The sequence below is a fragment of the Larimichthys crocea genome, chromosome XXII (assembly GCF_000972845.2).
Source record: "Larimichthys crocea isolate SSNF chromosome XXII, L_crocea_2.0, whole genome shotgun sequence".
Classification (NCBI taxonomy): Eukaryota; Metazoa; Chordata; class Actinopteri; family Sciaenidae; genus Larimichthys; species Larimichthys crocea.
Genome location: NC_040032.1, coordinates 13,675,448 through 13,696,778, shown reverse-complemented (window position 1 = coordinate 13,696,778; position 21,331 = coordinate 13,675,448). Strand labels below are relative to the sequence as shown.

General features: G+C 42.9%; 1 protein-coding gene across 2 annotated transcripts in view; it reads right to left on the bottom strand.

Annotated features, from left to right (window-relative positions):
- atp2a3 (ATPase sarcoplasmic/endoplasmic reticulum Ca2+ transporting 3) overlaps positions 1-19,872 on the bottom strand; it is a 37,281-nt gene extending 17,409 nt beyond the window's left edge. The window contains exons 1-5 of one of the 2 annotated variants that reach the window (XM_010746855.3): positions 19,429-19,872; positions 8,635-8,652; positions 8,238-8,320; positions 3,983-4,087; positions 3,323-3,461 (exon numbers count right to left, since the gene is read on the bottom strand). In XM_010746855.3, coding sequence (XP_010745157.3) covers positions 3,323-3,461; positions 3,983-4,087; positions 8,238-8,320; positions 8,635-8,652; positions 19,429-19,546 — 463 coding nt within the window. In that variant the 5' untranslated portion in view covers positions 19,547-19,872. The remainder of the gene's footprint in view (positions 1-3,322; positions 3,462-3,982; positions 4,088-8,237; positions 8,321-8,634; positions 8,653-19,428) is intronic. The other variant, XM_019255442.2, reaches the window with a different exon arrangement.
- Between the last annotated feature and the right edge of the window lie 1,459 nt (positions 19,873-21,331).

The window sequence follows — 21,331 nt, the reverse complement described above, 5'->3', positions numbered from 1 at the left end:
TTCATTAATTCCAACTCATTAGAGATCAGTGCTTCTCAGCGTTAATCACAACAAAAACAAGAACTCCCTGAGCATCTACTGTGGCTTTTCAACGTGAATGAGGTTAGACATCCTGTCGAATTTCTGCTTTTCCTCGCCGACGTGCTGAAAGACGCTCAACAGGCAGTGTGTCTGCTGTTGCACCCTTCACAGTGAAAACTTTTCAAAGTGGTTTTCACGATGAGCGTTCATTTCTTGATCTTCCTCTATTTCGCTCAGAGCTCCATCATCTCCTCTTGACATTTTCTCAATGTTCTGAGACCCCGAGGAGAATTTTTCACCGTCTCTTTCCTGATGGGACAGACGTGTTGAGAGGCTGCACCTGTGTGTAGCTGAATACTGTACTTCCACGTCCATATTTCTCCACTTTTCTCTGTCTGACACCCATGAGTTGTGAGAGAACAAGAGTGGGAGAGGCGGAGGGGGAGAGAAGTGTGTGATGTGTTTGTGTGGGAGACGGCTGGGGGCTACAGGTTCACTGTAGCAGGACTGGCCGAGGGCAGAAAAGAGAGGCTTTTCAAACGCCTACCCACACACTCCTGCTCCCCTATCGAACCTCAACTTTCTGCCACGGCTTCCCACAGACGCTCTCCATCTGCTGGAAGAGAAATTTAAATCCTACAGCTACTTTAAGTTCAGATAAGCCATTTTTTTAAACATCAGAAATTTGTCTGACTATTATTGGTAGCTCTTTGAGCAGCAAGAAAAGAATTACCACCCCAGAATTCATGAATAATGTGGAACAAACGCATGCACATTTGATCAGAATAAATGAGGAGGTTTCCTTCCATTTGGTTAAAACTGGTCAGCCGGGATAGCCGTGACTCGTTATTGGGGAATGGCTTGATGCATGCAGGTTTCCATCTCTTCAGGTCCTGCTGTGTAAACCCTCTCGGAGTTCCTGACAACCTGACCGCTGGAGTCCCTCCATTTAGAAAAAAAAAAAAAAAACTCAGGAAAGTTCCAGTGGAGGCGCAAATCACAACTGTGTCGTAACCGTGGCTGGCATCACCGGCAATTTACCTACAAGAAGGCAGGCGGGCAGCAGTGGTGGAAACTCGAGTAAATATATTTATGTTCTTTTCTCTCCTCAAAGGCACTTGTGGTCAAACAGTGTCCTTTTCCGATACCTCCATACAGTTTATTTTACCCCCAAGCATCAAGTTCCCATGGAACAACCGCGGGCTAATCTGAAGTGCAGGAAAGCCTGGGAAATCAATGAAGGAAAGGAAAATATTTACTTGTTTTCTTTGTCACCATACCCCTAAATGTTTTAGTCAGAAGGGTGTGCTTGAAGATCCCTGACACACATTTCCAAGTGAGAAGAGTGTGTGGCGTGGCAGCACCTAAACTCAGCTGTTTACCCCTGTTTAAAACTGCTTAGCAACAAGATTATGTCAGACTGAAGGAAGTGCTGAAGATATGACTGTGTATATTTCACAAAAATGCAGCAGGGCGCACAAACACCAGTTTCATACCTCCTCTTAAAGTAAACTTTGACAGTAAATCCATTTCTGCACTTAAAACAAGCTGGAGCTCCAGTTTCGACTGGTGCCACGACTTTCACATCTAGATGCAGCCCCGTCCTCTGGCTGCAAAAACAAATATCCTCACCTTTTATGCAAAGTTTAAAAGAGAGTGCACAATAAGAGACAAATGCAACTGGTAAATGCTTTCTCCATCATCGTAAACCTTATAAATGTCACAATGTGTACTATAAAAAGTAAAAACTGTGTACAAACAGTAAAATAGTTAACCATTTTCCATAGCCAGTTGTTTAAAAGGCACCCTAATTAAATAAAATAAAACAACAGTAAACATAAAAAGTAGCTGGTGGCAGTCAGTGTTCTTGCACGCCCTCCCTTTCCTCCACAACGGGACGACCAACACGGACTCACCAGCAGCTGCTGACAGCCAGCAATAATATCAAATCCCTTATTCAAACAGCAGATGGTTCATTCCAAGTCATATCTGTCTGTGCTCCGCGCTGTCACCACAGGTGTCGTTAAAACCTCAACCCCTTGTGAACTTTGGTGTCACAGGGATGAGCTGAATGGAGCACGGAGCGTTGTCATGGTGACACTGTTGGTGTTGACAGTGACGGTGATGGTAGTGGCGGTAGGTGGGGGTGGTGGGGGTGAGAGTTGGAGGAGGGAAGAGTCATTTTGGCGCTCGCTACCTGTGTGGGCTTGTCTGCGCCTGGCTTATGTGCATACGCATGTGTGATGGAGGACACCGGCTGCAACAAGCCCAAATTCCAAGGAAGTGCTACCTGTCACATAAAAACAAACGCGCACACACACATGCACAAACACACACACACACAGTGTATTTCATATTTTCCCCACACAAGTGATTTAAGACTTTCTGTAAAACAGATAGGAAACGATTTAGGAAATTTAAAAATTGGACCAGATTGAGAGGTTCTCCGTGATAGTACCTCGGATGGATTATTTCATTTTAATTTTTCAAAACTTGCTCAAATCGAACCGCTCCGGGGCTTTTTGCTATAACCAGCCCGGCATGCATCTAACCTTGCTGAGTGATTATGAATGAACACACGTCCTGAGCTCTCCCTCCTTTCCCACACATCACTCCGAGCCGTCTGAGACGAATCACTAGCCAAAGCCGAGGATTACACCCTCAAAATCGGTCATGCTGATGGCGAAGTGCTGCTGCTGCTGCTGCATGTGTGTGTGTGCGCGCGTTGGCACATTAACTCTGGCATACACAGATGTTCTGGAACCAGAGTGACAACAAGACTATTTTTAGACGAGGCTACCCACACATGGGCGAGTTTACAGCAGGGGAATTGTGTGTACGTGCATGTAACGTGGGGGGAGTGTGAGTGAGGAGCCGACAAACATCCAGCAGCGTCCAGGTGGTAAGACTGAGAGCATGGAAAGCAAAGGGAAAAGGGGGGAAAAGCTGCGGAAAATTAAACTGGGCCTTAAATACAAGGGGTGACCACAGCCACTTACACAGAACCTCACACACACACACAAACAGACACAACTGGTTTGCAGCCCTGGCACCTGTACATCCAGAGAAAAGACTCTTATGTAATCTAGTTTGAGATATTCCAATAGTGTTTCCAGACTCATGAATGGGTGGCAAAGGCTGTGTGTGTGTGTGTGTGTGTGTGTGAGTGTGTGTTTCTGTGCATGTCGGTGGCATACAGGCAGCTAGGTGACAGCAGCGAGAGTCCTCCGGAGCTAGAAGGAGCATAAATTAGTCTCGGTGAGTGACAGTAAGAGTTTCGCCGGGTGCTGCCACAGCTTACCTGCCACCTCCACTATGTCTCCCGGGACAATGTCTCTGGCTTTGATCCTTTGGACAGCCTTGCGGTTCATGCGGTACACCTTCCCCATCTCTGGTTCGTACTCTTTCAGAGCCTCAATGGCATTTTCAGCATTTCGCTCCTGTGCAGAGAAGTGCAATTTAATAACAGACTTAATGTAACAGCTTTACTCTGTTTTATGGTAAATAAATATGAAAGACTTTGAGTTATCCACTGTGTCCTAACAGAGCAATACACCACGCTCCCATTCCCAAAGCGTTGATGGTCGTCCTGTCTCTATTTTTGACGCTTGCATCAAATATTCCTGCTTCCTCTTCAGCACAAATGAACCAAGAGGGCGTTTTGCATGAGCTCCCTGGTCTGTTTATGTTTTGACTTGACACACAGACTCAGGTTCTCCAGTGTTGACAGGCCCATCCCGCTGCAATGTGCTGTTTGGACGTACAGATGTTAGCCCACAGCACACACATAAAAGGTGAATCTATGTATCCTGCAACAGCTGCTGGAGGGGGGTTTAACTTTACTGTCATTGTTGGCAAGCCATGTGAACACCTTGTGGAAAGAAATGTTACTCGTGCATGTGTGCGTGTGTGTGTGTATACACACTTTATACATAAACACAGGGAGAAGAGTGTATCTCACCTGCCAGACCCCGATAACAGCGTTGGCGATGAGAATAAGAAGAATGACAACGGGCTCCACAAAGGCGGTGGTTGTCTCCTCTCCTTCCTCAAACAGAGCCAACACCTACATGAACATACAGGACACATAACATTAGTAGACATCTGAGATGGCAACACCCAGTCCCATGGCAACAGTTATATACATTTTCAGGTTTGCTTCCACTGAAACATGTTTGGAAAGAAAATTACTTTTAGCTTATATTTGACCTATTTTAACTGTTTATCCTTTTTCTTATTTCTTTCATGCACACCTAATATTCAGGTGTTTATGTAGATATATGACTCTCTATAATGTTTCTACCTCAATGAATGACTGGTCTACAGACTGCAGTAAACCTCTGACCCCCGCAGCCAAGTGCAGGTGATAAAGTATGGCTGAAATTAGAAGAGATCCTCCCGTTGATCTTTTTCACAAACCTTTGCACTGGCTGTGAAATGGCCTGAGGGCCCCCAGTCTGTCCCTTTGCAGTAAATACACTTTGCAAACATTTCAGACTGTAAATAAAAAGCAAGAACAAGATACTGCAGAGCACCGTGTCACGTCCAGTGGGAAAGACGCTGTTTATTTTGTTCACAGTCTGTGAAAGTTCAAAACTTATAATTTAATGACGCAGTTCTAATTCATCTGATATGCATTTCTCTTGCAAACTAAAGTAAAACAAATGACGGGTGTCATTCAAAAGATTCTTTTGGGTAGTTTAGAGCAAGACAATGACTCAAATAACAAGGGCAATGACAAGAAAAATAAATTAAATCCTGTCAGTAAATTAAAACATTGGGGAAATAAAGTCACCGGGATTACACTGGATGAACTAACTAATTTTAAAACACTGTCATTCTTCTGAAGCCGAGATTTTCAGGGGTGTATTTTGTAGCACGGTTTCCATGCAGTACACCAAAGCTCTTGGATCGTAGGAAAATGACACACAAATGAACATTTACATAAGGATTTTGTGAGATCTTCTTCTTTCTGTGGCGCAGCGTCTTTTCGGATGACTGTGTACCAGAACACGAGGCTTGAGGGCGGGTTAAATGACAAGACAGTCAACAACTAAAAGAGTGAGACTGAAATTGGCTTAAAAACAAAAACAAACATCATCTCATGTGCTCATCCACCTGCAGGCCAAAAGACAAGAGGATAGCTTCGAAAAATAGCTTTAAAGTAATCTTCACCTCCTGAACATGAAGTTGGTTACGTTGCACGTTATATTCCTCTTTTATTCTACAACACATTTAAGTTTAGTGCAACTTATTCTCATGTTCATAACTCTGAGCACAGAAATTTTATATTTCATGGGAGAGCTGTCAGTCTCGTGGTGACGTTAACAACTCACTAATGTCATACTCAAATTATCACATGCATGAACGAGAAACCTGCAATAATATTTATTTACATATTATATGGCCCCTAGGTGGAAGCAGAAACAATCTGTTAAAACAACATTGACGCGTAATAACCTTTTTAAATGATACGGCTAACTCTAGAAAAACATCGCCTATTTACACATCATGTCCAATAATCACTCTGCATGCAGTTCTGTTTTTGTTTCCACGAACTTCTGAGAAAACTATCTGACCCTTGAGCGGCTGAACGCTCCACTATGTTCAACTAGCTGACTTTAAATGGCCGTCGCTCGCTGCTAGGAATGTAGTGTAGAATGTAATGCATGTGCTTTTTCTTCATGAAAACAGCTGATTGCTGTGTCCAAAAAAAGAGCGCTGATAAGAGCGAATCAAAACAGAAAAGTTGAGAATGCAATGAGCTGATGAGGGACACCGCAGAGTCACGTGATTACTCTTTGTGAGTTTGTTGCTTCAAGTTACCCCTTAATAGTAGTAGTAGTAGTCACATGATCCATTGTTAATATTAAAGTAGTGATGATGGCTGCTTTAAAGTCAAAAAGTTGTGTACCTCAGAGTTACAGGTGGAAATATTACACATAATAATCCGACAAATAAAAAGGACTGGTTCCAATGGTATCTCCCCAGAGACGGTAAATATTCTATACAACTACTCTCATGCTACTATACCCACATCTCCATAGCCAGATATAGTATGACAGCTGAATACTAATGGATTCTGCAAAACTGTCAGAGATGGCAGTTACTCATTGCTAGTTGCGGCAATAAGTCTGGAGATCGTAGCAGAAAAAGCTCCCCACTGCAGCACAGAAATACCTCATATTTATTTTTCCATTATTTTATCATTGACAGGTATAGAAAGTAAAATGACTGCACAACAAAAGGCGGCGGAGAGAAAGACGGAGAGATGAAGTGGAACTACGTCTCCATGATCTTATGGGGCTTTATCAAATGATAAAAGAGTCTATTCTCCACAGAGTATTGAGCAGCAGAGTGTACGTCACTGCAGCCCGAGCCTGGTCGATAGCTCATCATTCCACATCATTTGGGACGGTAAATCTCTCTTCTGACTGAGCCGAGGCTGGAGGGCGACAATGGCAGCGCTCTGAGTAAAGACGATTCAAAAGACACTTCACACAATCAGCGCACATTCAGAGAGGGGGTTTGAATACCTAACTCCTACATTCATGCTGAATAGAAGCTCAAATGGAGAGAGAATCTGAGGGAAATTTAACTGCTTGGCTTTGGCAATCTGTGGTAAAAAAAATAAAATAATTCAGCTTAACATTTAGCTTCAACATTTGAAATCAAAGCATCATCACCAAAATAAACCTCTCCATACAGCTTTTTAAACATTGCACTCCTCACACCCCACATGCATAACTGAACACTGAGACACATGCCGACAGATGGCCCATTATATCTGAGCGTCTCCAGAGTTTTGGAACATCACCCGGTGCTCAGCAAAAATGGAAAAACACATTTTATTCAAGTCACATCCAGATCAGAAAAAAAAAACACTCTTAAGGTCACCTATTAAAAATGTGCCATAAACACAGGAGGCTCGACTTTTCGAGTCCCTTCCTGTACTCTCTTGACCACCCTGACATTATTTCAACTTAAGGCAGTGACGGGGACACCAAAAAGAGGAAGTGCACTGAGTATTTCAGGTGGATAGTGCGGCTGTGCTCTATTAAACTCATGCCAGAGAGTATAATAAAATGGTTTGATAAATTAAGGCTGTAGCCTTACTGAAATGTTTATGAATTATCACACTGTATGCACGCATATTATGAAACATACTAACCTGCCCTATTTTGTCTAATAATATGCGTCATGCAAAGGAGGCAGGAGAGTCTAATCATGCGTGTTTGAATATATTCAAAAAACAGCCAAATGAGCCCCAGCCGAAGGATTAACTTTCACCCCGGTTCACTCTACTTTAGCCGCTCCTTGATTATACTAGTGACAAAAGAAACACTGAAAAGATATTAAAAGGAATATAAGACAAGCTCTGCAAATTTGTCTGATTAAGACAAGCTGCTCTGGAAGTGCAATATATTTGGGATTTGGAGTCAGATCAGGTCACAGGGAACCTCACTTTAGTTTAGCTGAAACCACACCAGGCAAGCATGACATTGTAAAGCATTAGGGTCGGTGCAGCAGTGGAACAGGGGCCGTGTTCCACTATAAACAACCTTTTTAAAGTAAGGAAAGCCTGATTTACATGAGGAAAAGTGAGCCCACACTGCAGAGTTCCTGCATTTACAGCCCACGCCTGCTCTAAGAGCCTCTCGCTAACACGACAACAGTTAAAGAAGATATATTGTGTCATATACATTTTTAGAGCAATTTTCCTACTTTCAGGAATAGCAACAGCAATTCCATCCCGAGACACCACTGGGGACGCGCCGTAATAGGCGGAAAAAAGTTATTATGCAGTCCGGATTCCCCCACTCCACCCCTCGCCGACCTTCGCCACCCCAGTTGACTGCAAGCAGGGTCACAGTTTGAGGCGCCGCAGCAGAGGGAATTTTGATTGATAGTTTTGTTTCCAGTTGGGCAGAAGTGCTCTGTGCCTGTTCCCCCTCACAGAAACCATATCAACACGGGGTGGAAAAGCCAGTAATACACATGTTTCCACATGAAAAGGGACCACTAACTAGGTTGTGCAGTGTTCTAACAGGGGAATAAAGCCGCCTAAAGCTAATGGAGCAGTCTATTAGGTGACAATTTCCAACCCGATGTCCAATTTGGGTCTCACATACCCATAGGAATATATTTGAGAATCAAGATCAAGAAACAAATACGATGAAGGCCACTGGAATTTTAATTAGCTAGGTCATACTTACAAAGGAAACACAGGCAGCGAGCAGCAGGATCCTGACCAGGAGGTCTTCAAACTGCTCCACAACCAGTTCCCACAGAGACTTCCCTGAAATAGACAAATACACGTCACACACTGAGACATTATACTAAATTTTATGTCTCAAATTGATGACTCAAAGTGTGCTCTTATACTTAATGTCGGTAAGATGTATTGACTTTAGCTTTATAGTACTGATAACAACCACAATCCCCGTATTTACAGAGGAGTAGGGTGGTGTGTCCACTGACGGAAAGCTGCAGTAGTGTACACTCCCAAAGTCTAGCCCTCGTTCTACAGAAAAGAAAAGATCCTGGCTCAAGACAGTTAATCAGGTAGTAAAGGGAGGAGGATTGCAGCTCACTGGAAAAACCAATATTTACCTTCTTCAGCTGGGAGCTCTGTGGATGTCACACCACGCCGGTTGTAAAGGAATCAAAATCGGTCGGAGCAGAAGAGGGTGGGGAGGGTGGAGGGTGGAGGAGAAAGACAAAGAATACATTTGATTAACACAGGCTGGCTTTGAGGTGCACGGACGTGTACAACTCGTGCTGCTTGCATATGAAGATAAAAATGCAGGAACTATTTTTATCTGCCGTCGTGTCGTTATGACTTGAATAACGGCCGATCGAAGGCTACATCCTCCTTTCATGTTTGAAATTCCACCGTCGGCACCTTTTGTGTTGCTTCAAGCCGACCCACTCTTTCAAAAACACTGTCAGCACAGATTCTGTAATAAAAAAAATAAAAATAAAAAAAACACCTTTATAAAAAGACCTAACCAAGGCCTTTATAGTATGATTACTGATCCTGTAAAGATTAGGTGAATATCACGGTGTGTGTCAGCCCACGAATGGTTTCAAATCAATCAATCTATTGATCTATCTATATCTCTTTGATGACTTGAACAGAGTGTGTCACATAGATCAGAATATCTCGTTTCTTTAGAATACAAATCTACTTACTATGAATGTTCACTGTTCTTGTAAGCTTTTTTTAGGCTGATCCACTAACTGTTGCAGCTGTAAATCTCAACTTAAACTCTAAAATCACTATCTTTCTATATTTCTGACTACTGTGCTGCTAAAGGTTTTGTTATATGGTGGATACAAGTGGACTGAACAGACTTAGTTAGACTTGTCCTGTTTTCAGTTTGTCAGTGTTTGTCAGACAAAACAAGTCATTTTGAAGTTCATTTTAAAACTCAGGCTCTGGGATGGTTGCTTAATTTTCACAATGACTTCCTCCCCCGTTCTTTTGCATCAGAATGGATAAATGAAAGAGTCTCAAAACATGTTGTTCTTTTCTTCTGCATCATCTTTCGTCATTTTTTCATCTGTCATTTCAAAAAGCTGTATTTTTCTGGCATTCTGAATCAAGCTGAGCATCTCATCCACTCTGATTTGATTCACCAGAACACAACACCCACTGCACACATGAGTCACTGGTGTGAGTAGAAAACACATCAGTCATATTCTAAAAAACATTTCAATTGACAAGTACTGTTGATCAGTGTCACCACAATGAGACACAGGCATGCTTAGTCACTGCATTCATCAGGTCCTGACCAAATCCAACGAAAAAGCCGCAGTCAAACAGGTCCAATGTAACGAACCACATCCATCACATCTGAAGAACTTGATGAAGAGTAATGATAACATATGGACAGTGATTGATTTTGTGCATTTGTCTGCCATCAAACATCGGTTTTGTCATGATTTATTCCTGGAAAAATGGCTTTTTTTGTCTCCAAGCAGTGGAAACCTGGTGTTTCTCTGCATGTTTTGACCAGGCTGCGCTACATGAGTATCAATCGTGACCCTGCGGAGAGAGAGAGAGGGGCTGGAAAGACCGAGGACCATGACGTGAGCCCGCAGCCTCCTTCCAAAAACAAAAACCTTCAACAAGCCACTCACTTTACACATGCCACCAGCGGAAAGAGAAATTATTTCGCATCATAACTTCTGGAATGGTTCCACGGTTTCTAAATGTGTTTTTCTGTGGTCAAAAGACGGCAAATTTTGCATGAGGAGATGAAAGGTTTGGGTGTTCTGGTGGAATAACTTTTAAATTTGGTTTGCAATCCAACCAGGGAAAGTGAAACAGATCGTCGCAGTGCAAACAAGCTATTAAAGAAGGCTGCACATGATCTGCTGAATATTAGTAGTTTTGCATTATCTATTAGAAAACAAGCCTCTTGTGGAGGCTGTGCAGAGGTCCTGTCTCGGCTGCACGGATGATCTTCCTCGGCCTGTGTAATATTAGCTGATGAGTCACTGTGAATAGCTTTTGCTGTCTGGAGGGGGTTTCACAGTTCAGGTTGGACACGGTTGAACTCACGGGGGACTTTCAGCTGCACCAAAAGCACCAAGAGAAATGTGGAGAAGTGGGTTCTGCTGTTTTCCATGCTCCACCAGTCTGACATAAGCCTGTTTCCCCATTACTGTGCCTCCCTGGTTGTATAATGTTTTTATGGCAGACAGGCTGGCTGCGACTCCAGGGCTGGAGACAAAGATGGACTGAGTGAAAGGACAAGACAGGCGAAAGGGGAAAGAGAGAGACACACATTGGGAAAGAGTGGGAGAGAGAGAGAGAGAGAGAGAGGGCGGGAGGGAAAGGGCTGGAGGTGCTGAACGGGGTTCCCCGGCTTCCCTCTGCCAAGGATTCCCTCACAGTCATCTGGGCTGTGTCAACCCGAGGCTTGCCCAGGCACATTCCTGAATACTGACTTCACCTCTCTCTCTCTTTCTCTCTCTCCCTTTCTCTCTCTCTCTCTCCCCCCGTGTCCCCACAGTACCTCCCCCCGCCTCCTCCCTCGCGGGCCCAGACAATGAATAAAAGAGCTTGTTTACACGCAGCAGAAAAGGCGAGCAGCGCGGAGCAGAGGGGAGACACTTCCTGGAGACAGTTGCCAACAACAGCAGGGAGCTGGTTTCTGTGTCCAGAAGAGTCAGGAAGAAAAGCAGGAAACCGGCCATTTATCTATCCGCACTGCAAAACCATCTGCTGATAAAGGAGCTTTCACTGCAAGCTCCTCTCTCGGCTCCCTCTTTCTAGTCTGACTGAATCCATTAACAAATTACAACCCTCAGATTACCGGGACCCCCAGTAAACATCACATCTGAGTGTAGTTAAGCAGTATTAAGCTAGAGTTCAGGCCCTCATGTGTACAATTACAAAACATGAGAAAGTTTTCCGCAGTTACCATGGCAACTTGGCTCAAGAAGGCTCCTTTATTTTAAAAAAACAAAACAAAAACAAGCGTTTCACAAGATAATCTGCCAATGTCTGTCAAAACCTACCAAGAATAAGTGTTATGCAACTGCACACTCAGTTATGCAGCTATCAAAAAAACAAATAAACAGAAAAAAATATATATATAAAAAAATCACACATTCTCATGTGAACAAGTTCATTTCACTCCACGGGCTGCTGATATACAGTTAGTACACAGGCAAGTAGACACACCTCCAAATAAACAGCTAGCAGCCAGCTGGTTAAGTGTGAGTTGAGGTAGAGTGAGTGCACAGAGGTACAGTAGTGTAGTGTAGTAAGACTTCAGTGAGTGGCTCCAGCTCCAGGATCAAGATATATCCACTAACCATGCAAATGTAAAACCAGGCCTATAAATACCACGATGAGGTAAGCCCTAATGACATAGTCGACTATAGCTTCTTATATCCACTCACTCTCCTAATGCATTCCCCCACCGGAAAAAAGGTCTGAATGCATTAACCATATCGAATGTGAATTATAAATGTACCCCATTCTCCTCCCTAACCTTGTTATCTCTGCTACACAGAAGGCATTGCAGGTAACTGCAGAGGAGACATCTGCAGTCTGACAAAGTCAATCTTCCCTTCATTTACATAAATGTCAACGGAGGGCTTCCCTTCTCGGAGGAAGTCATACGCATACCATGTCAACTGGGTGAGCGTCAGAAGCTATCTTTGGGAGTCCCGCCGACCTCTGAACAGCCACCCTGAGGATCCGAGCAGGAGCAGAGGAGGAAGTGGTGCCAAGTCACTAATGACTTCTCTGCAGCATAATGAAACAAGGGCAAGAAGTGACACGCAGCTACTTTCCAGTCAGTCACCTAAAGTCCGAAAAACTCAACTCAGCTGTACTCATAACAGAAGAAATGAGCAAAACAAGACTAAGCAGCTAGGCAGAGAGTATAACTGAGGCTGATGGGAACGTCCTGCATAAAACTTGAGTATTGAACAAACTGATATTTGGATGTTGGTAGATGAAAATGGATCACCAAAGTTATTATAATTCATCCTGAAGGGAGCCAAATGTCAAACAAATGTCAAAGAAATGTCAATCTAATGGTGGCTCACCAAAGTTAGGAGGATACATACATGAGTATCCACGCAAAACCTAAAGGATACCAACACTGCCAATCCTGGAGCCAGAGTTACTTTAAACTCCTACACAACGGTTTTGACTTCTAAAGCACTTCTGTGGTAGCTTTTAAAATGGCCGAAACATGTTATTAGGGCTTGTTTTTAATGTTTTGGTTGTATTAATAGTCACATAATAACAATAATATAACTCTATATTTACAAGAGGCTCATATTTCATCGCTACTGGTTATTAGGAGGAATAATTATAGCGGCATTAGATTTATTTGGAAAAATACTCCAACAGTGTCACAAAAGGTTTTACAACATTCCATTAGAAAGTGTTAAACAGGATTGCATTGGTTAAAGGTTGTTTTAAACCACAGTAGATTGTTTCAATTCTCTCCAACAGGATGAGCCTCAAGCGACGGTAACATTTTCCCAACAAACATTCAGCAAATGCTTAAAACCTGCTGACCCATCCAGACTCCCGAGCTGAAAGGACTTTGACTTCAGTATAAAGGAAGGAAATAATGGTTTCATTTCAGCGAGACCAGAAAAGAGGAATGATAATTATATGTCCTGCATATTACACTTAATATTAAGCTGCTATGTTTGATTAACCTGGAATTCTCTCCATCCTGGGGACACAGAGAGGAAATACCATCAACTGTCAAAGCTGCACACATCTTTTGTGAGGCTGTCGAGTCAGAAAAAAAAGAAGGAGGAAGAAATAGTTTCAAAGGGGAGATTTTTATCTTTTCAAGCCAATTAAAGGCACGAGATCCAGCTCAGTGGCTGCTGCGGCTGCCTATTGGCTGGACTGGTTCTGACGTCATCAGGCTGTGGTCAGGGAAAAAGAGACTGGATTTTTCCTCAGGATGTTGCACAGGATAGGGCATGCTGAAATTAAACTGCAGCATCACTCTCACATTCATCCTGCAAGAGTATCTAAGACATGAAATATCTTACAAAACGGCACCAAAGCGTATCTTACTGCGCAGCCTATTCGACACTTATAGGACAGCTTGATTATGAAACACAAACATTTGCAGATTGTAGATCATTTGGGCAGCGACAGAGTGAAACTGCTGATAATTACAAATATAAAGACATCTGTGTTCATGCAACCTCATACATCTGGTCTCTTAACTGCACACACACACTGCTCGTTGCACATTAGAGTCAGGTTTACACACCAAATAAATGCCTTTTAAATGCATTTTACCACTCACAGTGTGATGAGTTCTACTGGCAAGTTACAGAGGAAAAAGGAAAAAGGGCCTGTTAACTGAGCAGGACATGCATGAGGTGATTAGCACAGAGCCGATATCTCGTCAGGGATCTAAGCTTCCTCGTTAAGGTCATAGCTGAGCTAAGAATCATTTTTTTGAACATCCCAACAGGGTAGCGAGGAGGATGACACCCAGCCACGCAGTATCCAATTGGAGAAGCTGAATGCTGTGAAAAATAGTCAGCAATCCCCCTAACGGCAGACTGAAATATCTGTGTTACCACCATGCTATTTATAGGGTTTATTCTAGGTTTAGAAACCAGAACGGCACTTCTACCCAATCAAATGCATGGTACTGTACAACTTTACTGAGCCCTGCAGTAATTCAGTCTGTGGAATTATTTCTGAGACGGTCCAAAGAAATTACACACACACACTGTGGTGTACGTCACTATGAAATATGGTGCGACTTTCATAACCTACGCTTTTAGCATGCCCGTACGTGATTAAATTCCTCTATGATGTGCCAAAATGATATTAAAGGATCTGGTTCTGGATCTGAAAGGAGTCTGGTGATATTCAATAGTTTACACTCAAAAAAAGGCCAAAACCAACAAGGAAACTGAGCCTACTAAGTATTGTCTGTTCAGCCAGAGCTTTCGTGTCCCTCTTTGTCATAGAGATCCATTGTTGTAAAAAAACTATTAAAAATACATCAGAGACCTGCGCTAAGAGCTGGGGTGACATATTTCATTATTACGAGCCTGGGCGCGAGTCAATGCCAAATACGCTGTCCTGCAACTGAAAATAGTCAAATTCAATATTTACTTTATTTGAGTAACATTTTTTAAAATTCACAGTGCCCATTTTATAACATGATCTGTTATAATGATGACCTTTAAAATAAATTAAATTAGATATTTATTCCTGGTTTTTACAGGTCTACATACTCAATAGGAACAAATTGGCTCAAGGCTGCGTGCCTCGTGGCAATTTTGTTTTAAAATGGAATTTATTGACAATGACAAAAATGTTTTGATATCTTGATGCAAAAAAAGTGGAATTACTTTGGTCATTTTTAAATAAATGTCAGACATTCATTATTTTAAAGTTAAAGTCACAACTTCATTTTCACACCTTTCATTTCACTTAACATTTTTTTGTTGTGTCTTTGTTCCATCGTGGGTTGAAAATGTGGAAACAGTTCAAAAAATGTGAGATGTGGTTTGAAAAATACATATTAAAATGAAAGAAGTATAAATTTAAATATGAAACTATAATGAAAAAGAATACACTTTTACTTTTTACTAACTGAACAACAAGGTAATTAGAGGAAAATAATGCATGTCTCTTCATGTCATGTTTTTGAACCGGTTCATCCATCAAACACCAAACACATGACTTTTATAGAATTTAGTGAGAAACAAAAGCTACTTCCCATGCAGCTTATTAGACTGTGCACACAGCTACTTTACCTCGTGTTCAACATATGCTCTGTGTACACACAGCCCCCTCCTTGAAACACAAACATAGTTTAGACACTTAGTTAACCGGACAGCGCTATAGCAGAGGCCCCCTGGGCCGCAGACGGCAGTGACAGTGCGTTAGAACCGAGTGACTCAACTGCATTTTACCATAAGGGCATGATGGTGAGTGACAGATGCAGAGGTGGGAGGGAAGAAGGCAAGACAAGTGACAAGCTAGAACAGGATCACAGTTCCTTTGAAGGCAGCTGGGCAGGCACACACAGAGCCCACTAGAAGAGGGAAGTGACTCAACACCCCAAGGACGTCAAATTACTTTTCTACAACTTAACTCTCCTCTTTCAGCCCACTCAACTCCAACGGCACAATTTAACTCTCAACTGGACAATTTTAAGAACAAGCGACAGTAAAGTAGAAGCTGACGACCACTGTCGGAGGAGTGCACGGTGCAATGTGCAATCTTGAGTGTGTTGGTGTAAAGTGGGAGGAGGAGGAGCAGGAAACTGTACCATGTCTCTCATATTTCAAACGCAAGAGCGAGAAAGTCATGCTCCTTTTATGTCAAGTTGCAGAACAGGAAGAGAAACAACACTGAGTGAGGTTCCACTAGAGGAAGTTGTAAGCATTATTCGTGGCAGAAAATGGAGTGAGGAAAGTTCGGTAACACTGCATCATTTACCTAAGCAGCAACGTCAGATGCTCATGGGGGATTGCATCAGTGACAGAAAACAAAACACCTTTTCAGGTGCCAGAGAGTTATTGTATTTCCAAATTTGGAAAACAGGCTCATATGTAAAATAATCAGAGCTGTAAAATAATTAAACTGACTTCATGTCAATGAAATGAAGAGAAGCTGAGTGGAGCTGCTAGGTTACCGGTTCGGCTCTGACGTTTCTCAAAGCTTTTGTATCATATTCTGAATGAAAGTAAACACACGTATCTAAAACTGAAGACTATCACAATGGTGGAATGACATGCACTGCTAGGCTGTTTAACCTGAATGTGTTACGCAAGTGTACTCACCTGGAGGGAGTGTCAAGTGACGCAAAACCAAGATTAATTTTGAAGGCTCTCAGTCATGAGTTATTTATTTAACATGCTTTGGTTATTAAATTCCACGACACTTTAAAAGCCTGAAGAACTTTAGAAAGATTTCACGGTCTAACTTGTGGAATTACGAAGCACCAAACTCACTTAAATGTGCGCTAAAAAGAAAAGGATACAGTAAATTAACACCTCCTGTGTCACTCTGTCACCTGTGCATCAGCTGCTTTAAAAGGAATTATTGTCTAGGTCACCCACCCGTCCCCGAAGTGCCACCACAAGCAACAATAAAAAACTGATTGCTCATGAGGACAACGTGGCCTTTTACTGACACCTTAGAAGACTGAACGGAAGGTGCCTTTGAAATTGGGGTTGTGAGTGCACAGGACAAAATCATCGAGAATTGCAAGCTGTAACAGCGCAAACATTCTTGGTGCACCCACACACACTGAGAGCATGTGTGTGTGTGTGTGTGTGTGTGTGAGTGTGAGAGAGGCCTGTGACTTCCTCTACTACATTAGAACCAACTATTTCACAATGAAAGTGATAAACCGTCTTGTAAATTGAGGTGCTTGTCATTCTCGACAGTAAATTAGCTGGAGTTCTTCAGTGTGTGTGTGTGTGTGTGTGTGTGTGTGTGTGTGTGTGTGAATATTGCAAATAAAAGTAGCTGCTAGTGGACCGTAAATGAAAGGTGTGGATAAAAGGTCAGCCGCCTCCGTTCTGCAGCACAGACTGCTTTGTAGAAAAAGACTGTCCAGATGTGGCGGCTAAACTCATTTTCCAACATCTCAGAAAGCGATCAGAGACTCTGACGCTGCTCAGCGGGGTTTTACCACCACAGCACATGAAAGCGTGGACGTAAAGCCAGGAAGGACAGACACCGCTCACCTGCCTTCACTTACTACACCGTGGTATTAAAAAGGCAACATTTTATGTACATTCCTGTAGCTATAAGCACATAAAAAGAAAGAATCTGTCCCATAAAAACAAGGTCGGATCAATAAGTTGAATTTATTCCTACTAAGACAAAAGGAAAACTTATGTAATGCTCAAGTTTAAGTTTGAATGGATGTGTGCTCATAGAAGAACACAAGCCCACAACCAGGCCAAACCATCCGACCTCAAAGCGGCTTCACCACATTTTCATCCTCCAAGTTATCTATAGAAGTAATGAGGCAAGACACACTCATCATGTTTTAATTGTAGGGTTGATTGGACAGCTAACAGCTAACAGACACTTCTCAGAGGTTTCTAGAAACCAGCGGTGATTAAACTCCCTCATGCATCCCACAGATCCAGAGGCCGATCAAGTGTGCAGCAAAAAAAAAAAACCCTCCCCAGTCCCACGGAGGAGTGTGATGTCTGAGTCAAACATGTCACATCATCCTCCACCACCCCAGCATGTCAGCGCCTCCTCCAGCAGCGGACACTTGGAGCAGTGCGTTGGTGGTGGATTGACAGCAGATCATGTCAGTTTGCCTTCTCTTCTACGAAGTCAGACACACGCCGACCGCGTGAGCGAAGACGCACAGTTGGGATGTTTTTTTTTTGTTGTTGTTGATTTGGGTTAATGATCCTGCTAATAATGAGATCCTGCCTCAGAGTCATGCATGTCAGAGTGAGTGGGGCGAGCATACCACCCGCAAAGAGCTTTGAATGGACTCTCCCCTGGAACAAAACACTAACAGAGAGTCCTTGCAGTCAACTACAGAGTCTGCGGTTTGTGTGCAGAGGGGAAGGAGCCGTTTAAGCAGCCGTACATCACTCTGCACTGACATGTCCTAAAATAGTCAAAAAAAAACACAAGACAATCTTATGCAGTTTATCCCCTTTTTTGGCTTCGTGGAGGAGCAGCTAGATTGGATGATCCCTATAGATTCAAAAACAAAAAAAGGAAAAAAGGGCATTCCCTCCCTGCAGCGTTTTATCTGTAGCGCACTCACACAAGGCAGGAAGTTCACAGCTAAAAGCGAAAGAGATGTTATCTGTGGCAAGACGTTGCTTTTTTTCCATGAAGTCATCACAAGCCCCTGGGTAGAGTGGCTGGCTGCAACAAAAGGGCTACTGTTTGACTGGCACAATATGCCGCTCTACTCCACAGCTTGGCCACACATGCAAATGACAGGCCGGGGAGGGAAAAAGGTGTGGTGATGTCAGGTCCGAGCTCAACATTAAAATACTCAAAACACTAGCCGGGTGTAAAAGATGGTGAAGACTTCAGGGAGGAAGCAGGGGGGCTGTGTGTGAGTGCAGCTGCATGACTGCTCAGGAGAAGCTATATTTTAATCAGCAGAGTTTAATCTTTTAGTCTCTAATCGGTGTGAAACTGTTTATTTCAAATGACTTTACATATCCACTTCCCCATGTTATCTTGTAACTTGAACTGTAAAGTATAAAGCCATGTAGGAAGACACACTGTTGAAAGTGAAAACAGGTTGTTCAAGAATTTCTGTTTCATTATCTTCACAGGCTCATCTTCTTCCACTCCGGGCAGCCTGAGCTTGCCTTCCCCTTGCACTTCCTGATCCCCCCCTCATGTAAGCCAGGGATGTCTGTCTGTCTGTCACACGCACACACGCACGGCAGCAACACATTACCGTGTCAATGCTTAAGTCTGGGAAAGGCTGCAGGTTCGTTTTCAACCAGAACACGGATTTGTTAAAAGAACTTCACATACTTTCAAATCGATTCCTAACATGAGGCGACCACGGGGCGGGGATGAAATCCAGATTCAACTGAAGAGTTTAATTAAATGAGCTTATTGGCATTGTCTGTCCAGATGCGTCCCCCGTGCGTCAACTTTAACCAGTGTGACATGCAATGAATGATCCAAATACAGGCTTGTGCATCAATGAATGCGCCGTTTACATTTCCACTGACTGTGCGCCTCAGGGAAGATGTTAGGAATTTTTTTTTTCTTTTTTACGCGCACGATTTGCAACAGGCTGAACATATAACGGCAGTAGTTGGATTTCCTGGCAAGGCTGTAAATACGCACCAGCTATGAGCTGAAAAAATAAGTAAATAAAGGATGGAAAATAGATATGAATATATCAAAGTACTCACCGTTCGGTCCATATTTCTCTAAATGGACTTTGACTTGTTCCAGAGTCAGTCCGGTGTTCTCGTTCACACCGAAGTTGTTCAAAACTTCAGTCGCAGATTTAGTGTGCGCATTTTCCATCTTGGTGGACTGGGCTTTTAGATGATCAGATCGTAATGCATGGAGTTTAGTAACATCTATTGTGGCAATCGGGAGGGCGCTCGGGGAGGGGAGGAGGAGGAGGAGGGGGGGGTGAAACAGCAGTAATTTCCACCGATGGACGTTGGAGGCGGCTGAGTGTCGCTCGGGTCTGCTCTGTCACCTGTCCCCCCTTAAGGAAGAAAAAAAAAAGCACCGGATCCGCGCTACAGACGCTGTTGGTTGCTCTGCTGATCGACTGCCGCTGCTACTTCATCTCCATCTGAAGGTGTGCTGTGTCTGTGCCGGGGCGGACCGCCTCCTCGCTGTTGAGCACTCCCTCCTGCGCTCCAATTGGATGCGCGTACCTGAGCGGATGGTTCAGCTGGTCTCATTCAGCCACTTCATGAGATCCTTCCTTAAAAAAACAAAACAGGATACAGACAAAGCTGTGAGTCCTCGTGTTTGGTTTTAACTTAGTCAGGTTATAGTTAATGCTGTCAGGTGACGTCATTTTATTGCAGGGGAATTATCACTTTTTTTTTTTGCTTGAGGACTTCAACACAAGTCAGCAGCTGCACATCAGCGCCCCTGCAGCTGAAGGGGCCACAGTGCCTTGCTCAAGGACACAATTAAAACTGGTTTTCTGACTTATTAGCTGCATGTCATGCGTTAAGTTCCCAAAGCATCCCCTCACAAAGATTAGTCTAATCTAGTCAGTTAGATTTTAAGTTTAAAGAGATAACAACTCCCCTCTGAGCTATTTCCCAGTGTAAGTTATGTCATCATAGCTGCCAAAGAGAGAGGAGACATGACGTGGGATTTGTGGTTTGTTGTGGAGTGAATTTTCCTGATAAATTGTTCTTGTAACTCTTCAAATCTCCCAGACTCTCAAGCACAAGAGAGGAGAGGTTATCACTTTGAACTAAGAGCTTTGTCAGTATGTTTTTAGCTGGAAAAATCATTTTCATAAAGTGAACCTAGGTCAGGAATTAGACTAGCTCTACTGTTTACCCATAGTTTATTTGTTATGAGATATGGACCATCGTCAAAGTCAATACGAGCTGATATCCCAGGAGTCACTGCGAGATGCCAGAGGGGTTCTTCAGAAAAAGTTCAAACAGTGTTTATGTGTACTCAAAAGAAGCAATGACAAACATACAGTAGTTGCTGATTTTTTGCAGATTTTCTACAAGTCGCAGATAATTAAAGGACGAGGAGGCTCAGAGCTCTGTTGGTGTTATTCTCACTTACAGAGAAAGTAACACCAGCGGTGAGTTTCTGTTTCTTAATGTTCTTAATAAGATTTTTCCCATTTTTTCACAGAGCAGTGGCACCAAAACACTTATTAGCAAGGCTATGTTTTTTAAGGAAAATACAATTAGAGGTATGAACACACATAGAACAAATAAAAGCAGTAGGAATAAAATCAGATGTCTCTGTTGGATGTTCAGAGCAGCTACACAGAACGTCTCAAACTCTGACAGCTGTGTTCTCCGTCCTTGCAATTTTGCCAGACTGTTCTCTCAAGGAGACTTGGCAAGAACATCCTTCTCAAGTCCATTCTTGGCTGTGCTGATATTGAAAAAAAAAAACATCTCTGAGTCCTCAGGACCAAGGTTGAATACCACGGCTTCAAAGAATGTTTGCAGAAGCAGGGTCTGAACCCAGGAAATTCATTTTTAGTCAAAATGGAATAAAACATGACTTTCCACCCCATGAAATATACTTTATACATCAAGGCCAAAGAAGTAAATCTATTGGAATCACAGGTATATTCACACACAG